General features: G+C 37.7%; 1 protein-coding gene across 1 annotated transcript in view; it reads right to left on the bottom strand.

Moving 5' to 3' along the window:
• The window catches only part of MAD1L1 (mitotic arrest deficient 1 like 1), an 882,417-nt gene that overhangs the window by 560,215 nt on the left and 299,706 nt on the right, over positions 1-22,496 (bottom strand). The window contains exon 11 of the mRNA XM_036741311.1: positions 19,441-19,585. Within this exon, the coding sequence (XP_036597206.1) occupies positions 19,441-19,585 (145 nt within the window). The remainder of the gene's footprint in view (positions 1-19,440; positions 19,586-22,496) is intronic.

Raw genomic sequence — 22,496 nt, 5'->3', positions numbered from 1 at the left:
TTCGATGGCTTATACTCTCTTTTTAATTATAGATACACTGAAAAGAACTTTAAAAAGTTAACAAACTCATGTTCAAATATAAGGACTACTTACAGGCCAAGTGCCTATTTGTAGGACTGAACAGATGGGGATTTGTTTTAAATACATGTTTACATGTAGAATGAAATCAAATAATTTTCTACACGCAAAGAAAAAATAAGATTATGAAAGATCTAGGTATGATGATTATATAAAGTAGGTGGGATCAAAGGCAGATATTAAATGGAGGTGGAGTTGGAACACAGGGATAATCTGCTTTCCCTTCAAACTAGAGGACTAAGAATTCCTCTAAGTTCTTATGAACATCTCCAGTTGGCATTTATAAAGCATTAAACTGGATTTAATATCACATTTTAGCTAATGATGGAGAAAGTGTAATTGCTATTCCTTGGTTAGGTGTGGGAAGGAAGAAGTTTAGTTGGAGGACAGTGTTAGGTTAAGGACTTAACCAGTGGAAAAAAATTGTCTTTGAAACTGTGGCATAATATAGTGTGGAGAAAACTAGTCTTGGAATCCAAATCTTTATTCAAGTCCTGTCTTCAATACATTAGTACTTGTGTGACCACTGGCAAAGTAATTATGTCCTCAGTGCCCTCAGGCTACTTTCTAACTGAAGTCTGCTCATCAGGACAGGGAGTTGATACCACCAATGAAATCTCACATTCAGACTATACTCCCCCCTCAAAAAAAAAAATCCCCAGCATACTGCACAGTGCCTTGAACCTATCAGGTACTTAATAAATGTTTGCTAAATTAAATTCTTTCAGTATGGTAAATAATAATCTACCTTTGCTATATAAATCATCCAAATCCAGGTATTCCATTTTAGTTTTCTATATTATTTTCAATAGGCTTTTTTTTTGTACATTAGCTAAACTGAATTTTAAAAAACATATGACCATGAAGAAAAAGCCTAGGAAACAATTGTATTCCATAGTGGAATATTCTCAAACCTGGAAAACTCTAAGAAATTTTTTGAAAAATAATTAAGTATACTGTTTTTCCTAAGTCATATAACCTCTGATGTGTGCACATGAGCACACTTAAAAGAAGTAACATGTTCATCTGATGCTTTATTTAAATTACAACAGGGGTTTGCCTCCACTCAGTAGAAATTCAGTAGCTTGTTATCAAACTCCTTACATAACAGGAGCTAAGATAATCTCAGTTACTCAGAGCAGTATGAAAGCACAGGATATAGATACATAGAAGAACTTCCTTTTTAAAAACTAATTATAAATGCAATTTATTGGAATATATAAAACCACATCAATTCTGAGTGTGACTTTTCATGGGAGATCTTTACAAGCTAGAAGTCATCTAGAGAAAGGAAACTAGGATGTGAGGAGACTTGAAATTAGGACAGTTATGAGAAGAAAAAGAACACTGCTACCTAAAGTCACATCTATATGATTAATATTAAAATAACATGTAGGAATTCTAAAAAAAAGTTTAAAAGATTATGTTGTAAATTATACTGTAAATGAGACCACTGTCTTTTTAAATCAAGGTGTTCAAAAATGTGATAGTTTGGAAGAAAACGTATGATGTTGCTCTATTCAACACTAACGTCAACACTTAAAGCCTGAAAGTTATACGGGATTTTTAAAAATAGCATAAATGAGGCTTGTGCTTTGCAAAATATTCACTGATCTTCCTAGGCGCAGCTACTAAGAGAACTAGCCATTCTAGTTCTTTCTCCAGGATCCTGGAAGCTCCCCTCTAGAACCTTCCCAAAGAGAGTTGAAGATGTCTGTGACTATGTGCTAAAGGCAAAGGGAAAGGAAGAGGTCCCTCAATGTGTGTCAGCCAAAATCAGAGTAGGCACAGTCAGCAGAAATCTTCTAGCTCTGGGGCACTATAACCACATTCTCCTTCCTCCTCCTTATGATCAGACAAACTGAGACCTGGGAAAGATCTTAGCTTAAAAAGGTCAAGGTCTCCTACTGCATCTGGGGTAATCTCCTGTTGTCTTGACCAAGTCTGATCCCAGAGGAGAGAGTGAGGCTGATGACTCTGCATAATAGCCCTGCCTCACTTGAATCCAATTGAATTGCAAGTCAGGACGTCACCCTCCGAATGTCATTGGTCCTCTTAGAGAAGGAAGGACAAATGACAACAAAACAACAACTAAACGACAAGAATGACCAGAGATCTAGGCCTGGAAGAGCCTTCAGAGGTCATCTAGTCCAATCCCTTGATGTTACAGAAGAGGAAATGAAACCTATGGAGGATAAGTGACTTGCCTCTGATCATGTAGGCACTAAGCTGCAGAGAGATGATTTGAGTAAAAGCCCTCCAAACTCTAGGGCTAAAACTTTTTCCATGGTATCATGCTCCATCCAACTTTGATGTCACATGCCCCTCTCCTTCCACCTCCTCCCACCTCTTCACATCCTCCTCCCTCTTTTCTACCTTCCTCATCACTTCCAACTGGAACTAATCCCAACAATGCTGGCATAAAAGACATACCAGAAGAGTCCTAGTAATTCCAGTGCATGGGGAAACATGCCATCTTATTCACCCAAATAGGAAACCACCTCCTCCTCCTTTGAACACCATAGCATTTTGTTCATCTTTTAAGACACTTATTTTGATCTTAAAGTTGTGTTGAGACAGATCTCATGATTTTTTTCTCACTAGATTGTGATCTTCATTATTGTATTCCCCTCAATAGCAAACTTGTATACAATAAGTGATAAATAAATGTTCACTGAATAAAGACAGCTGAGTAACAGTTCTGTTTCTACCAACAGTTCCCCAAGAAATCCACTAAAAAGAAACAATACTCCCCAACTTCTTCTGCTATGAATAGAAGCCCAGATAAAGTCACCAGAAAGAGAGCCCAGCATTTGATTTTATTAAGATAGCAAATTGCAACTTTAAGCTTCACTGTTTACAAGAAAACCACCTGGATCAAGTTTCCAACTCTGCCATTGATATTTTGTTTAACAAATCCTCTTTTGAGATATTATGGTACTTTCCACCCATTAAACTGAACTGCAGATATTAAGGCAATTTTTCAGAGCCAATTTAATTCTAAGCAGCTGGCAAACATAGCTGATATATACTTCATAAACATTACATCTTCTCAGTGTCATAAAAGATAATAGTTCCTACTTTCCTGGTTACCTCTCTAGTCCTATCCTGACCCCCTCAATTTTTTCAGCACACTGAATAAATGACCCAATGACAGTCTGAGAGAGATCTGGTCAAGAATGAATGGTTCGTTTGGTTCTAAAACTAAATACTAAGTATCTGGAGTAAGGCTCTGACTTCTGTTTTGTCGGGTTTTGTTTTGTTTTGTTTTTTGCTATTTTAAAAATTTTTTTTTGTTAGTAGTTAAGTTTAGTGCAAAACAAGTTTAACAAATGAATGAAAGAACACCATCAAATCTTCTCTTCAAGAGTGAAAGGCCAGCTGCAGGCGAGCTTGACTAAAAGTGCCTGAACCAAGCCCACAAAACTACATATTTTTATAATTACACTCCACAACAATGATAGGACTCTGATTCCAACAAAACGTAATGTAAAGACTCTTAGACACAGAGTCAGAAGACAACCTTGTTTCCATTACTAGTTCTATCACTAGCTTTATGCCCTTGACCAAGTCACAACTTCTCCGAACCCCATTTCTGTTACTTGTAAAAAAGGAAAAGCACTATTTGAACTACCTATTTTCACAAGGAAATTTTGAAGAAAGTGTTCTGCAATCTACAAAAATGATATACAAATGTGAGATACTATACTTATTTCCAACCACAGGGATTGCCTTTTGCCTCTAGTCCTAGTGCTTAGTAAAGCACCTGGCACATAGTAGGTGCTTAATAAATGTTTATTGATTGACTGATTACATGGCACATGAGGGTTTTTTTTAATTTGTTTTGGAGAGAACTGAGTTTTTAAAGTGTCCCGTGTCGTCCCGTCCCATCCCCCCGCCAAACTATGTTTCTGAGCTGTCTCACCATGCCTGGAATTCATCACTTCCTCACCTCAGCTCTTAGGATCCCCAGCTCATTTCAAAGGTCAACAAAAATGCATCCTCCTCTTCCATGAGGCCTTTCCAGAATCTTGTAGAGACTGGTACTTCCCATGACCCTGAAACCACCTATTTTTACTTGGTAAATATTTTATAATTACTTACCTTATACAAACATAAATATTGTCTCTCAATAAAATGTAAGCTCCTTGAGGAAGGACTCTAGAGGTTAAGTGACTTGCCTGTGATCATGGAGGCACTAAGTTGCAGTGAGATGATTTGAGCAAAAGTCCTAAAACTCCATAGCTAAGACTTTTTTCCACCGTATCGTGCCCCACATAACTATGATGTCACATGTTGGGGAACTACAAAAACAAGGGCTGGAAATCCATGTTGGAGCATCATATCCTGCTCAATAATCAAAAATAATTCTCTTTAAAAACTATAGAGTAGAATGGACATTAAAACAGAATGGTCAATGCATACCATTAATTCAATGATGCACAAGTCCTAAAATACTCCTATGATAGATTATTTATAGAATGGGCAGATGGGCAAACTGGGAAAACTAATTACTACTGTTAAGAGCTCCAGCAGAATCTCTGGTGTGGCTAGCTCATAAAATCCTTCATCTGCAATTGTCTCTATTTGCAAGTGTCTCCATTTCCCTTTAAGATGTTTAATCGTGTAGGAAAGATCCTAATATGAGACTATTCTTTAAACCTCAATGACTTACTCCTTTCTTAAATAAATTCCTTCAATGCTTTTTGATCATGTGCAAATACATCACCTGTATTATTTGAGCCCTTCCCTTCACTCTTAAAGTTGGCAATCTTTTTATTAGTGATGTGACTACATCTCTTTCTAAAAGGTTCCTTAGTCAGACTGTTCCTCTTAATAAATATTTATTGACTTGATAAATGCATTCTATGCGCAATGACCTTTGTTAGATGATGGCTGCAGATACAAAGAATAAAACTGGGCCTTAGTTTAAAAGATGAAAGGCAAATATGCAAATATCCAGAATACAAATTTGAATGTAAGTGGACAGAGAAAGTACAACAAAATGACATGAGAGATCCAAACTCTAAAGGAGAATCGAGGGAACGATTAATAGAAGAGCTCATCCTTGCATTGGCCTTGAAGTATAGGATTAACCACAACACATTAGAAATAGAAAACTGGCAAAAAGACTTGTCAAAGTGGCAGAATCGGAGTGGGAAGTGACATCGAGTTCAAGCTATACCTAAAGAAGAATCTCCTGTATGAGACAGCTGAGAAGTGGTCAGCATGCTCAAAGATGTCTCCTCTGTGTGTGAGTTTGTGCTAGAGGGGGAAGGATTAGCAGGAACAAATGCTTGGGTACAAAAAAAGGAGAAGATAAATTTGGGTAACAGAATAGCAAAATATTGTTAGAATATGGAGCACACAAAGGAGAAAATCAAGACATATGGATTAAAAGAAAAGTTGGTACCATTAAATGCAGAAGTTAAGGATTTTAAACTTAAGTAAAGATGGGGACACAATGAAGGTTTTTGAATAGGAGAATATCATAATTAGATCATTTATGCTTTTAAAAGATGAATACAGCAGTTAGATACAAGATAAATAGCAGGAAGAAAGATCATAGGTAGAAATATATCAATTATGAGATTACTGCAGTAGTTCATAAGAGAAGTAATGAGGGTTTGAACTAGTGTTACAGCATGTTAGGAAAATTAATCCCTTTTAATCTTACCAATTTAATCTACTAATCCTACCCATTTCCCCAGCTATCTGGTTGTTTCTTAAATAGCTAGCATTACCCAATCGTACTAGCTAATATTAGATGCCATCTTTGACCACATAATGTTTTCTATAATTATTTATAACCCTTTCCAAAGCCCAGTCTGTCAATTAATTCCAAGTATGGAAAATTCATCAATACTTTGGGTAATTTTCTCCCTTCTAAATCTGTCTGTTCAGGTCATGGTAATTTATAAATCAACATGTTTATTACATTAAGTTGCTTCAAGTTACAATGAAATACTAATACTATGAATAAGCACAAGGTTAAATTCATTCCTACCCTACTAATTGATACAAATAAGCCACCACTACAGTCAGATTATTTTGACGTTGGAATTTCTTCTGATTAGATGGGCTTGGTCCTGCCAGAGATGCTTCTTTTCATGGAAGTTTGCATTTAGTGAATTTTAAGGTTTTTGTTCGCAGAATAAAAATTTTTCTCAGTGGAAGTTAGTTCTTATACATTTTTCTACAAATAATAACAGAATTCTGCAATTGTATTGCAGAATATTAGTAGCACTCTTGAAATAGCTCAGATCAAATAGGAAAATGGTTTGTGTTCACCCAATTCCAAAAGCCAATTTCCATTTGCTTAATATAGTCATGATATTTTACCAAGGTAATTATACTCTTAGCTATCAGTAACAATTAAACCCTTAGACTGGAGCTACTTAATAAAGGTCTCAAAATAAAATTGCACATTCCAAACACAGTATATTTAAATGTCAAGCATGCAAATAAGATCTTAAGATGAAAATACAGAGCTAGGGAGCACAAATCAGCATAAGTTATTCAGGCACTATATCAGGCACTGTGAGACTCTAAGCACACTGGGTGGAACTTTGATTGCCACATTGTGGAAAGGATCACTGTCTACATTCATTGCAGTGGGGGAGGTGAAAGTAGTGATTAAATGATCAAGTTGGAAGATACCAAACTTTGAAGTTTTTCTAAGCAGAGGGGTGAGGAAAGAGTCTGGCATGGGAAACTCAGGATCCACAATTGTGGAGTTGCAACAAAAGGTACCCATTGCCCCTTATGCCCACAGAAGATGGTTGTATTAGTTCAGAAGCATTTGGTGGGAAACTGACACATGTACCAAGCAATCAGGAGGCAAATCAATCCATGCATTCTCAATCTACTATGCTTAATGAACAGTTTAATCACACCACACCACTCTACTTGATGGATCCCAGCAGTTCTGAGCCCCAGGGAGTTACTCTTAGGATTGGTATTGATCTTTCTCAAATATGCCTTCTAGGGACAATCTGAATAAATAATCAGCCAGTGCTAGCTAATCAATACTGATTCAATCTCTAACTCAAACCAATAGTCCCAATATAAAGTCCACGTCTGGGTGAAGCCAGATTTAAACCAAAAGCTATAATAATCAATTAACTTGATCCAAGGAACAGAAGAATGGAAATTTTCTGCCTTTGGAGTTTACTAGGACAGAAATTCTTCAAGCAGGAATGAAAGACAAACCTCCCAAATAACATATCTAGAAAATTCAATAGCTTATATAGTCAACCCACAACAGGGATGACAAAAACTGGCACTTTCCTTCAAGCCCACAAAAGATCTCTAATTAGTTGCAGATTGTATCTCATTTGGTCCTGAAAAGCAGTTTTCAGACACTTGACATTAGGAAGATCAAGGCATTCAACTGTTAGCAAAACCAAACTCAGAGAATAATAATTTGGAAGCTGAAAGGGATCTCAGTAGCCAGATAGCTTTTTTTCAATTAGTCACTGGATTTATGTTTTAGGGTAGCTCAGGTAAGATCAATATGGTAAGAGCGTGTTTTGGAAGATAATGTATTCTAAATCTACCACTGTGAATTTGTATGCATGAACACAAATCTATTATTATAAATTTTTTTATTGAAATCCCCATCTACTCAGCTAGAAAGCATTGTGGAAACCACTGGCATTCACTACATCCAGGGTAAAAAAGAGGCAACATTCCTAAGAAAACAAATAAGGATTTCTTCCCAGGTTTCTCTCTAGATATCTTCAACCTTGAGACTGTCAAGCAAAAATAATCTACTATGCCATGACAGTTGAAGGAAAAAGGCTGTCCTTAGTGTAATAGAGGCAGAAAAATTAAAAAGGACAAGGGAAGAAATTAAAGCCTCAGTTTCCTTGTTTGCAAAATGGATTAGATCTATTCCAGCTATGAATCTAAGATTCTACGATCTCATAAGAAATCTACTAAAACCAAGTTCAAACTGTGCAAGAAAACCTCATGGTTTAGAGGGAAAAGCCTTAGATTGAGACCCAATGTACCTGAATTCTAAACACAGATCTGCCACTCACTCACATAGAACCAACCTTCTACAAATCATTTTAACCTTTGGATCTCACTTCTCCCTTCTGAAAAGTAAGGGCTCTACATTCAGTGAACTCTAAAATCCCTTCTAGCTTATATATACACACATATATATGATTTTTTAAAAAAATGATCAAAAAACAGAACAACTAAGAGAGAAACTAAACCAATTTAACTCTACAGCAGCTTCATTTCAAATGATTCCATGTGAAGGGAGAAAGGCAAAGAATCTCATTCCCAGTTCTTCTTACCTAAGAAGCTTGTATTCTAGAAGGTAATGATGAGATAATGGTCATTTTACTGAAAGAAGTTTCAAGGCATTGATTTTCTCCCACATATGCTCACTCAGTCTTGCTTTAGAACACATGGTTGCTTTAAACACCTATGAATTTTACTGAGGTAGAAAGCCCTGTCATTTCTATATTTTATATAAAACTTCTAAAATATTTCCTTCTCCGGAACCAAAGTAAGCTTTTCTTCAAAGACTCACCAAAATGAAAGCTACAGTTTAATATGTGATATGTATGTATGAATGTATGCATGTGTGCACAATCAAATTTGTGATTTAACTAAATAAGAAAAAGTCCAGCTTTAGGTTACAGTCCAAAGCTTCAGTTCTTTGAAGAGATTTCCCAGAAACAATAATAGTTTCCTATCCATGGATCCAATACCAGTAGCTACTTTTTGGAAGGACCTGTCTAAAATAAAAATGGAGGTAAAAACAGATGCTTCACTTGATGAGATGTGACTTTTATGCAAAATCATTAGCATCCAGAATGGTTTTGCCAACAAGCACCTCACTTCTATTTCCCATACTTGAAAAAAGGTAAATGTTTATCAGTAGCGGTTCATACAGTACTTCCTCTAAGCCTACAGAAACAAAGTAGTTTCAACTCAATAACGTGAAAGTCTCATCTTCTAGGGAGCGTACGGGTACGGCTTTTGGCTTTCTTTCTAGTACTTTGTCCGAGGCAATATTCTAAATAACAACCTCTCACAAAATACAAATTTACGCCCCAGCAATCCCTGCTTATCATGCCAAACATCAGAGCCTCTTCAACTCAGCAGAGACCCAAAATTACGGAACCGGGCACAGAACAATTAAAGCAAATCAAGATGCTGTAGTCAACCCCCGCAGATGGAGCCAGGAGCAGGAAAATATTTTGCCCCTTCAGAGGAAAACTCAGTTCCCAAGAGCATCTTGAAACAGGTTACAATTTCCATCTCTATAGCGAGGCCTGAGGCTTACTCAAATTTAATCTGAACTTATTGAGTAATAACAGTTCAACCCAATGCATACTAAAAGTAAGAACAATTCCATCCATAAGAAAGTTAAGGTACATGGAACCCAGGGTCCTAATGGTACCGATTACCAATACCATAATGACTCTATAAGTAAAGGCTAGAATTTAAGGAAAGGTCAAATGAAAATTCCAATGTTTTTCTAAGACTACTTTGCCCTGAAGATAATTATAGACCAGACAGCCATCACCAAGAAGGCTCCAAAAAGTATTGCTTAAGAAGTATTTGCTGACAATTATGCCTCTAATAACAGCAGAGAAAATGAGAAATTTTTGATTTGGCTTCAATATATTTTCACCTTTTATGTGGTAAAGGAAGCAATAAGAGGAGCAGCTCTCCTCAAATTCATTCTGAATGATAAGGAAGAAATGGTGACCAAAAGACAAATAACAAAAACCCTGAGAAGAGTTTACTAAGGCTTTTAGTCGACTAGGCTTTTAATTGTAACCCTGCTTTTTGCAATAGTGCATTTCAAAGAGATCAGAGAAAGGATAGACAGAGCTCTACAAGTTAATGTTAAAAAGGGGAAGTTGGTTAAGGAGAAATTTAAGGCAATTCTACCTAAGTTAATTTACTTATTCAGTGCCATACTAATCAAAATACCAAAGAATTATTTTAGAGAGCTAGAAAATATAGTAACATAATTCATCGGGAAGAACAAAAGGTCAAGAATATCAAGGAAATCATTTTTTAAAATGTTAAAGAAGGCAGTGTGGCAGATTTCAAACTGTATTACAAAATGGTAACTATCAAAACAATTTGGTACTGGCTAAGAAATAAGACTGGTGGATCACTGGAATCATTTAGCAGTAAATAACCACAGTAATCTAAAGTCTGATAAATCCAAAGACCCAAGCTTTGGAGGTAAGAATTCAAAATTTGGGAAAAAGTGCTAGGAAAAATGGAAAGCAGTTTAGCAGAAACTTGGAATAGGTCAGCAGCTCAAACCATATAAGAAGATAAAGTCAAAATGGCCAGATGATTTAGATATAAAGAATGATATTATAATGAAATTAAGGGAGCATGGAAAAATGTGCATGTTTATATATAAGGATAAGAGAAGAGTTTAGGACTAAACCAGAGATAGAGAGGATTCCTGGGGATAAAAATAGATAATCTTGATTTCATGAAAATAAAAAACTTTTGCACAAACAAGACTAAATGTAGCCAAGATTAGAAGGAAAATAGGAAACAGGAAAAAAAATTTTACAACAGATTTCTCTGTTAAAGGCCACGTTTTTCAAAATATATATGGAACTGAGACAAATTCATAAAAATAAGAGTCCTGCCCCAATTGATACATGATCAAAGGATATGAATAGGCAGTTGTCAGATGAAGAAATCAAAACTGTCAACAGTCAAATGAAAAAATGCTCTACTAATCAGAGAAATGCAAATTAAAGCAACTCTAAGCCTATCAAATTGGCTGACATGACAGAACATGAAAATGACAAATGCTGGAGGGGATGTGGAAAAATCGGGACACTAATGCACTGTTGGTGGAGTTGTGAAGTAGTCTAACCATTCTAAAGAACAATTTGGAACTATAACTAAAGGGCTATAAAACTGTGCATACTCTTTGACCCGGAAAGAGATGAAAGAAAAGGAAAAAGGATATACTTGTATAAAAATATTTATAAGAGCTTGCTTTTGTTAGCAAAGAATTGGAAACTAAGAATGGGAATGGGAAAATGTCCATTGACTGGTGGCATATGATTACAATGGAATATTACTGCATTACAAGAAAGAACAAGCAGGACAGTTTCAGAAAAACCTGGGAAGGTTTACATAAACTGATGCAAAGTGAAGTAAGCAGAACCAGAACAACACTGTATATACACACTGTTACAGCAATACAGTAAGGATGAAGAGAGACAATTCCAAAGGACTCATGCTGAAAAATGCTATCCAGAGAGAGAAATAATGAGACCTTCGAATGCAGGCTAAAGCAAACTTTTAAAACTTTATTTTTATTGTTTTCTTTTCTATTTTCTTGGTTAATATGGAAATGTGCTTTGCATGACTTCACAGATATAATCGATGTCAAATTGTTTGCCTTTTGGGGGAGGGGGAGATAGGGAGGGAGGGAGAGAATTTGGAACTCAAAATTATAAAAATCGATTCCTAAGAAAATTCACATGTAGTTGGGAAATATTTAAGAAAATAAAAAATATCTTTAAAAAGATGTAAGGTTTTCAAAATATAATCAATCAAAACAACTGAAATGGAAAAATGTCTAAAGAAACCAATCTTAATACCCTGGGAAGTCACTGAACTTAGCAGTTTTGTTTATTTTTGTTTCTGAATGTAGAAGAGATGCGAAAAGCATAAGAAAACAAGACAAATACAAAAATGGTATGATTCCTTAAAAATGTAAAGAAATATATAGACCAGAAATGAAGCCTGCAACAAATATTAAGCTCAACAAAAGGTTTATTTGATTTAAGTATAACAGGCAAGAAAAGGAAAGAACTGTTCCTCAAGGAAAATTACAATAGAAGAAAGAACTATTTGACAACATTTTGGCTTCAATTTTCCATGAAAAGAGAATGGTCCTCAGAGTGGAAAAGATAAGTCAAAAATGACTAAGAGAAAGGTTAAATCCAGGATATGTAACATGTTGGTAAGAGCATTTATTTACCTCACCAAGTAAATTCAACAATCAAAGAAAAAATAGTAAGCCATGATTATGTAAAAGAAGCAGCACAGCATAGGAGATGAGGGAGCGAGCCTGAAAGCCAGGGAGACCTGGGTTTAAGTCCCATTTTTGGCACATACTAACTCTGTGACCCCAGGCAAGTCACCTAACCTCTCGATGGTCTAGCCCAGGGTTGTCCAAAGTGCAGCCTGCCTGTATTTACTACAGGCCTGGAAAATGACATAAACGCTTTAAAGCATTTCTGTCGATTTCTGTGCTTGCGGTGGACACAGGTGGGGTACATGTGGGCACACGGCCCATGTTTTGGACAGCCATGGTCTAGTCAACTCGCCAAAACAAGTTATAGAGAAGGTCCTGAAGTGAATAAGTAGAGTGCATTTCCATATCTGAGAATTTCCTAAACCAGTAAAAACACAAATACAGTAACTATTCCTACATAAAAAGCAATGTGCTAGACACTGGAGCAACAAAGATAAAAGTCATGTATGCCCTGACCTTAAGAAGCAACCTAGGGAAATAGAGACAAACAACATATACACAGAGAAGTATGATGCAAGATAAATAAGTGTAGAGGGCAAAGGAGAGAGCAAATAGTCCATCAGCAAAGACTTCCTAAGTGCCCATCATCTGCCTGCTATTTCAGAAGGAGGGAAGGAAGGAACTAGCAAAGGCAGAAAAGAAGACAAAACAGGAAGTCTCTTGCAGAAGCAGGACCTGAGTGGAATCTTGAAGGAAATGTAGGAAGCCAGGAAATGAAAATGGGGAGGGAAGAATATTCCAGATATGAGAGGCAGCCAGTAAAAAGGCACAGAACTAGAGGGAGCTAGTTGGCGCAGTGAGTAGAGCACCAGCCCTGGAGTCAAGAGGACCTGAGTTCAAATCCAGCCTCAGACACTTGACACACTTACTAGCTGCGTGAGTGTTTTAACAATCCGGCTAGCAGTTTCTGTGGGGATGTAAGATCCACCCACAGCCAGCACCCAGAAAGGTGCTGGCACCCAGGGAAAGCACTGGTTCTTTTGATCTGCCTAACCAAGGAAAGCAAGGTAAAGGGGTTGACAAGCTTACTTTAATCCAGCATACAGACAGCATTCAGTTAGTTCAGGGGGAAAAGCCAGCACCCTGAACTTCAGAACAAATACAAACAAATTACAAGCATCAACAGACAGACAAAATACAGATTCATTCTCTTACTTCAGGGAAAGAGACCAGCACCCTGAACTTCAGAACATTCATTTAGTTCATGGGAAAAAACAAGCACCCTGAACTTCAGAACAAAATATAAACAAATTACAAACATCAACAGACGGACCCAATACAATTCATAGTTACCAACATCTAGGTTCAGCCCGGGAGCTCAGAACAAGGGCTGGCCCAGAGTCACACTCGCCACCACTGCTGCTCCAACTGAAAAGGGATCTTCAAGCTGTCTTCTCTCCTCTTATAGAACTTTTGACATCATCAAGCATCATCTGAACGACGAGAGCCCAGGCTCTGGTGACTGGCTCTTGAGTTGGCCCTACCTTGGGCCCCACCTCAGTCACCAATCCACACCCACACAGGTTCCACACCTAATAGGGCTCTGGGCCTGGGGCCCAGCACCCAGCAAGGCTCAATGAAATACACCGAGTCACTCAAAGAAAACAAAGGCCATTTTGCTTGCCAACACAGTGACCTTGGGCAAGTCACTTAACCCCAATTGCCCTACCTTCCCCCCTGGAGAAAAACAAGAACATATCATGACGTGAAATATTCTTTAAAAAAAAAAGGCACAGAACTGGGAGATGCAGGACAACTTTCAAGGAGCATTAAGAAGAACAAAGGAGCTGGATCACAGGGTATCTTGAGAGGAGTCAAGTAGGGAGACACTTTAGTCAGGAAGATCAATGAAACGTCTGCTACAATAATGCAGGCATGAACTGATAAGGGCCTGCATCAGGGTAGCAATGGTATAAGTGGAGAAAAGGAGATATATACAAGGAAGCTCTGAAAGAAGAAACACCAAGATTCAGCAACATATTGGTTAGGTGGGAAGAGTACAAGAGTGGATACAAGGATGACAATGAGAAAGCAAGACTGGGTGATTTGGACCAGACCACAGTAAGAAAGGTGGGGAAGAGGGAAGGCTGAGATGAAAGATACTGAGTTCTGTTTTGAACATGATGAGTTTGAAATGTCTATGGGGTATCTGGTATGACATGTCCATTAGGCAGTTGGTGATGCAAGTCTGGTGGCAAAGGGAGAGATTATGGCTGGCTAAAGTGATCTGAGAATCCAAATTATAGAGTTAACTGAATGACAGATAGAGAAAGAAGAGAAGACAGGCAAGGCCAGAAGCTCTAGGGACACCCAAAGTTAGTGAGGGTGATCTGGAGGGAGATCTAGCAAAGGAGAATGAATAAGAGAGCACTCAGACAAGCATGAGACCACCATATTTGAAGAAGGTTATTAACAAACCCATTTCTAATACTTTCCCTTGAAATGCTCCAGTGACTTAAAGATCAAAGGGGCCCTAATGCTGGAAGGTGGAGGTCAACACAAGAATCCAGGGTGAGACCAGCTGGGGCCAACTACCCAATCAATAACGCAAAAAGGAGGAAAACCTAGTACTGACACCAAGCATCAATTATGGAATTTAAATTAATGATTAGTAAAACAAAAACAAACAAAAAATGCAAACAAGCATCAACAATAATTGAAAATCTAAAGATGCCTAACGAAGCCCAGCTAAGAAACAACCGCAAGTAGACACCCTAAGGGTTAAAAAAAGGCTTTTCCACCAAGACTACACGAATATCTGAAATATATAAAGCCAAAGATTAAAAACAAAAGAAAAGCTCTTGAGGAAAGAATTGGAAGGAGGGTGAACATATTCAGAGTTTGATGTAGAAATACATCAAATTCAATAGAGAAACAAGTAGAGCCGGGGAGGGAGGTTTGAGACACAGGATACTGCAAGCAAAAAAAAAAAAAAAAACAACTTAATTTTGAAGGGGGAGATTAAAAGAAAAGAAAAAAAATACTAGCACCTGAGGGGGTGCCTTAGATTACCTCTAGGCCAACTTTAGACAACTAAAAAAAATCATGGTATATGAATGTCATGGAATATTATTGTGCTGTAAGAAAGGATTAAAGAGATTGTTTCAGTCATTAAGTCAAGAAATAATTATTAAACACCTACTAGGTTCCAGGCACTGAACTAATTGCTGGGGACATGAAGAAAGGCAAAAGAGAGGCCCTGCCCTCAAGGAGTTAAAAGTCTAATGGGGAAAATAATATTCGAACAACTATCTACAAACTATATATGGGACAAAAAGGAAATAAATCAACAGAAAGGATTGAGAAAAGCTTCCTATAGAATGTAGAGATTTTAGCTGGAACTTGAAGGAAGTCAGGAAGCAAAGATGAGGAGACAGAGTGTTCTAATGAAAATGCACCAAGCCAGGAGAGAGAGTGTTGCTGTTGTTCATTCCCTTCCCCACACCCCACACCCCACCCACCCACCCCCCGCCCCCCACAGATGATCTGGGTCATATAAACTGATACAGAAGGAAGGGGGCAGAACCAGCAGAACAATGTATTCAAGAATAGCAACGCTGTAAAGGAAAACTTCAGCACCTGAATCAAGGAAATTACCAATCATATCTCCAGAGGACCTAACTCCAGACAGAAAAGGGTAGAGTACTTGTTAAGGGTCTACCAGGAGTCAAGTACTGAGCAAAGCACTTTATAAATATTTTCTGACTTGATCCTCATAGCAACTGTGTCAGTTAAGTACTATAATTATTCATATTTTACAGCTATGGAAACTGAGGTAGACAAGTGACTTACAAAGGGTTACACAGCTAAGAATTGTCTAGAGGCAGATTTGAATTTGCACCTTGCTGATTGTTGGCCCAGAGTTCGGTCCACTGTGCCACCTACTTTTTTAATATAATTGGTATGTGAATTGGTTTTTCTTGAGCATGCTTATTTATTACAAGGGATTTTTTTGCATCTCTCTTTCTCAGGGGGTTGAGAAGAGTTGCAAAAAAGGAACATTAGTGATGTCAAAGGGGGGCCATTATAACACTTTTTAAATGCACAGAAGAAAAAAGAAGTTTAGAAGATAGAACAGACAAGGAGAATAATTTGGAAATTAACACATGAAACTCATCATATATATTTTCAAAGAATTCAGTAACATGGGGAGTTGTGGTTTCATATACAATCCTCCTTTTAAATTCTGCTCTGGGTATAGAAATATTTTTCCTTTACGGTTTTACGTTAAGAGTATTTTTTAGAGAAGATGTAGAAGGAAATATAATAGCTATGAAGTATTAGAAGGATGTGATGAGGAGTGATTAGATATATTTTGTTTATCCTCACAAAGTAGAAGTAGAAACAATGGGTTGAAGTTTCAGAACTGCTGATTTTTTTTTAACTCTGTGTAAAGAAAAACTTCAAAATAATAACAACTGTCCAAAACTGAACTGAATGTCTTGGGATGTAGTGAGTTCTTCATTAATGGGATGTGAATAGAAGCTGGTTGAGCCTACAATGGATTCCTACTTAGTTAGAAGACAGTTTAGATGAACTCGGAGGTCCCTTCAAACACAGATATGATAAGACACCATAAGGTCCCATTCTTGTATCAAAAAGAGATACAGAAAGGGCTATTAAAAAAAATCACTCACTTCAGGGCGAGGGGGCAGAGCCAAGAGGGCGGCTGGAAAGCAGGGACTTGCGTGAGCTCCCCACGAGGTCCCTCCAAAAACCTATAAAAAATGGCTCTGAACAAATTCAAGAGCTGCAGAACCCACAGAATAGCAGAGGGAAGCAGGGCTGTAGCCCAGGACAGCCTGGATGGTTGCTGGGTAAGGTGTTTTGCATGGAGCTGGGGATAAAGGGGAGCAGAGCCCAGTGTGGGCCGCACCTGGACCAACCAGACCAGGAGCCGGGGGGAACAGGCCCTAGCGCCCTGAATCAGTGAGCTGTGGCAGTTACCAGACTTCTCAACCCACAAACACCAAAGAAAACAGAGAAGGTTAGTAGGAAAAGCTGTGGGGACAGAATGAAAGGAGCTCACGGTTTGGCCACCACCCCGGGGGCAGCAGAGGTGGTGCAGCTCTGAGGACAGAACTACAGCTGCAGTTGCTTCCTGCCCCAGGCCCACCTGGTGGGAGGAATTAAGTGGCAGATCAGAGCTGGGGTGCAGGGCCTGCTTAAGATCTGACTCATAGTCCAGGTTGGTGGTTCTTGGGGGAGGAGGAGTGCTGGTGTGGCAGAGCTGGCTGTATAGAAATAGTTCTGAAAACAACAGCGCAACCCATCAAGATTGGGACAAAGTACTCTCTATTCTACAAGCACTCATACCCCAATGAAAAACTCAAGGGTCAGGTAGTTGGCTGCGAACACGGCCAGGCAGCGAAAATGGACTTAGATTCAGACTCAGACTTTGGAATCTTTCTTTGGTGACAAAGAAGACCAAAACATACAGCCAGAAGAAGTCAACAAAGTCAAACAGCCTACATCAAAAGCCTCCAAGAAAAACACGGAACTGGTCTCAGGCCATGGAAGAGCTCAAAAAGGATTTGGAAAAGCAAGTTAGAGAAGTAGAGGAAAAATTTGGAAGAGAAATGAGAGTGATGCAAGAAAACCATGAAAAACAAGTCAATGACTTGCTAAAGGAGACCCAAAAAAATACTGAAGAAAATAACACCTTAAAAAAACAGACTAACTCAAATGGCAAAAGAGCCCCAAAAAGCCAAAGAGGAGAAGAATGCCTTGAAAGGCAGAATTAGCCAAACGGAAAAGGAGATCCAAAAGACCACTGAAGAAAAAACCACTTCAGTATTAGGGTAGCTGAAGGGAATATACATATAGAGAGAGACAGAGGGCACAAGGTGAGTTGAATATGAAGGGATGATGTCTAAAAAAATAAAATTAAGGGATGAGAGAGGAATATATTGAGAAAGGGAGAGATAGAATAGGGTAAATTATCTCACATAAAAGTAGCAAGAAAAAGCAGTTCTCTTGGGAGGGAAGAGGGGGCAGGTAAGGGGGAGTGAGTGAATCTTGCTCTCATCAGATCTGACCTGAGGAGGGAATACCATACAAACTCAATTGGGTATCTTACCCTACAGGAAAGAAGGAAGAAGGAGATAAAAAGGGGGGACGATAGAAGGGAAGGCAGATAGGGAGAGGAGGTAATCAAAAGCAAACACTTTTGAAAAGGGACATGGTCAAGGGAGAAAATTGGATAAAGGGGGATAGGATAGTAAGGAGCAAAATATATATAGTTAGTCTTTCACAACATGAGTATTGTGGAAGGGTTTTGCATAATGATACACATGTGGCCTATGCTGAATTGCTTGCCTTCTTAGGGAGGGTGGGTGGGGAGGGAAGAGGAAAGAAAATTTGGAACTCAAAGTTTTAAAAGCAGATGTTCAAAAAGGAAATGTTCAAAATGCAACTAGGAAATAAGATATACAGGCAATGGGGCATAAAAATCTATCTTGCCCTACAAGAAAGTAAGGGAAAAGGGATTGGGGGGAGTGGGGTGACAGAAGGGAGGGCTGACTGGGGAGCGAGGCAATCAGAATATATGCCATCTTGGAGTGGGGGGGAGGGTAGAAATGGGGAGAAAATTTGCAATTCAAACTCTCGTGAAAATTAATGCTGAAAACTCTGTGGTCTTCAGCAACAGCATGTGTGTGTGTGTGTGTGTGTGTGCGCGCGTGTGTGTTTGTGAGTGTGTAGTGATACTGTGTGTGTCTGTGTAGTGATATAGTTCTATAGGCTTTCCATTAAACTGTATATCATAGGGATTTTTCATCCACTTAGTTTTTCTTGTGTGGATTGTTAGACCAGACTCTTTAGAGTGGCCCTGGACTCATTTATTCTAGGGCTTGACACAATCAGAAAAAGATCACCCACAATTAAGAGTATCTAGAAGATCTTATCACCTATAGGAAATCTTTGCTTGACTTAGATTCTATGCTGTGGTTCCTCCTTGGCATCAGTAAATACCTTTACGGACCAAACATCTTGCTTTTTTGTGTCCTGCTTGATATTAATGATCACAAGGTCATCAAGCAAGGTTATTACTGCTGTTATAACTTTCAGAAATTTTATATAATTTTGACATGGTAGATGCCTTGTTAGAAGAGAACCCTTAAGGCAATGTTTTGCTCTACTGAATTAAATGCTTTTTAAAATTAATAAACAATAAGCAAAGCGGGATTTTGTATTCTCTACTTCTTTTAATCAATTGTGTAATGTTTGTGTAACTTGTATAAATTAAAGATTGTAATATTATCTGTGGAAAAAAAAAATGACTCAATCACCAGCTTAAGTAGTACCTTTGTCAAAAGGAAAACACGCTTCTGAAGACGTCGGACCAGGTCTTCATTATACTCCCGCTTCTTCCTCTCTTCCAACAGTTCACTCTGGACCTTCAGTAAATCTTCTAGCAGCTGCTGACGCATCTTCTCCAATATCCGAGCGCTACAAGAAAACCAGAAGATATTTGTAAAAAAATAAAAGATGACCTTTGGCTCTTATTTCCCCAACCCGCCAACATTAAGATAAAGATATGGAAGAAGGTTGTTCAGGTCAAGGTATGGAATATCTGGGTGATGTCAGCAGCAGTTATAGAGACACCAAGCAAGGGATGAGATGGAGCTCTCTTGGTTTAGAAACAGCATTATCCATAACCATACCCTAAAATAGATTTGCATGTGCATATTTTTTTCATTCAATTTACTTACTTATGAATAGCTACTTAGCTCCTTTCAGGAGTTTCTCAATTTCAAACTACGCATTCAAACAACACCCTGTCCAATCTCAGAAAATATGAGGGGGATTTTCACATCAAAAGTATGCAAGGAAAGGAAAAAAATATCAAATGATAAGAAAAGGAGAGTTGAATAAGCTAAATTACCAAACAAAATACTTCATACTTGAATCACAGATAGCCCCAGATGTGCAGTTTTGGATGGCAGTAATTTAACACTACCATCCACATAGTTCCTGTACTCTCAACGTTCTATGCATTCTAAAAGAAAGGAAAAGCTTTTAGGGCTAAAAGTGATAGAGGATAAACGATGTCTACAACTGGAGAAAGACTATGAGGAGAGATAAGTGAAGGGCAAGAGTCCTGCGCACAGCAAAAAGAGAGAGGTCAGCAGGAGTAAAACACTGAATTGGCTCCATTCATTTACACCAAATAAGGCTGAATGACACTTCACAGAAAGCCCAATGGGAGAGATCTATTGTGCTGATATAATGCTATTAAATACATGTAAATAAAGTTGAATATCTCTCCTTCTCACATGCTGCTTTGCAGTAAAAGACTAAGAAAATGATCAAGAAAAGACATTGAGGAACTCAAATTAATAAACCAGACCAAAAAAAAAAAGATTTGATAAACCAAATACTTTATCATACTAACAAAACCGTGTGTGTGTGTGTGTGTGTGTGTGTGTGTGTGTGTGTGTGTAACAGCCATTTCTACACAAGTCAATATGTTCTAAGATACACTTTCAACAACATTCTTCAGACCAGCAACAGCGGAGATTCAGAATCCCATAAAGCTATGACGTGATGCCTGGATTCCATGTGCCAGGATGTTAAACTTCACTTGGTTCTTCTTGAGAAGACACACACTGAAACTAAGTAAAAAATGGCCAGTCAGGCAGTTGCTTCACCAGCTCCAGGTATCTATTCTGCCTCTGTCACTCTCACAAAGACACGTAAAACCTAAAATATATACACAAATACTCATTTGAAACAAATTAAAAGGATATTTTGAGTTCCAGTTCAATGTCAAACTATTCATAGACCAATTAAATAATCAAGAACTGTGAAATCAGTTCTTTTCATCATTGAATTCAGGTGGGGAAGATCATAAGTGCTTTAAATGACTTTTCAAAATGAGTAATTTAATTAGAAAAATGACACCAATTCCCTGGATGTCTTTTAATTCGTTACATATACAAAGACCATTGTGTGACCGAATACAAGATCAGAGGTGGTAGGGTATTAAAAAGCACAATTGGCCTCTCACAAATTACATAACTATGCCCTGCCCCAAAACCAAGTCTTACAAAATGCAGAAAACAAGAAATGTAAGCAAATTTAAGATACTACAAAGAGAAAAACAAAATATGTACATGTCTCCATGGACTTTCAAGCAAACATGTGAAACAATGGTGAGAGTATTTGGTTTTGTTTGTTTTTTTAAACAGCCTCCTAGAAACACTAGATATTCTCATGAAGTAGTGCAGAGAAGCTAGACTGTCCTGCAAAATAATTAACAAGTAGACTTGGGCAATTATCTCTCTGGACTTCAATTGTTTGAATTTCTTGAAAAATAAAGGGGATAACGTAGAGAGACACTATGGTTACAATGTAATTATAAGAATACATGCAAATCTAAAGAAAACTTTTATTCGACCAAATATCACATACAAACAAGGACCCCATATGATATCCTAACCAACTTTGCTGAACATTATTATAAAAAGCCCCTCTTAAAAAAGCTGCTGGGAAAACTAGAAAACAATGCAGCACAAATTAAGTATAGATCAACATCTTACACTGTATACCAAGATAAGGTCAAAATAGGTACATGATTTAGACATAAAGGGTCATACCATAAGCAAATTAGAAGAGCAAAGAATAGTCTACACATCAGATCTATGGAGAAGGGAAGAACTTATGACCAAACAAGAGACAAAGCATCAGGAAATGTAAAGTAGATAATTTTGATTATATTAAATTAAAAAGATTTTGCACAAATAAAACCAATTCAACCAAGATTAGGAGGAAAGTAGTAAGCTGGGAAACAATCTTCACAGCAAGTATCTTTCATAAAGGCCTCATTTCTAAAATAAATAGATAAATGAGCCAAATTTTTAAGAATAAAGCCATATCCCAACTGATAAATGATAAAAGAACATAAAAGTGCAGTTTTCAGAGAAATCACAACTATCTATTCTCATATGAAGAAATGCTCTGAATCACTTTTGATTAGAAAAATGCAAATTAAAACAACTGTGATGTTGACAGAAAAGGAAAATGATAAATGTTGGCGAGGATGTGGGCAAATTGGGAAGCTAATACATTGTTGATAAAGTTGTGAACTGATCCAACCATTCTGGAGATCAGTGTAGAACTATGCCCAAAGGGCAACAAAACTGTGCATACCCTTTGATCAAGCAATACCACTACTAGGTCTGTATCCCAAAGAGATCATTAAAAAGAGAAAAGGACCTATATGTATAAAAAAATTTATAGCAGCTCTTTTTGCTGTGGCAAAGAATTGGAAATTGTGGAGATGCCCATCAATTAGGGAATGGCAGAAAAATTTCAGTATATGAATATAATGGAATACTACTGTGCAATAAGAATTAAT

The sequence above is a fragment of the Trichosurus vulpecula genome, chromosome 1 (genome assembly GCF_011100635.1).
Source record: "Trichosurus vulpecula isolate mTriVul1 chromosome 1, mTriVul1.pri, whole genome shotgun sequence".
NCBI classification, from domain to species: domain Eukaryota; kingdom Metazoa; phylum Chordata; class Mammalia; order Diprotodontia; family Phalangeridae; genus Trichosurus; species Trichosurus vulpecula.
The sequence above is the reverse complement of the archived record's forward strand: the minus strand, read 5'-3'. Positions and strand labels throughout refer to the sequence as shown.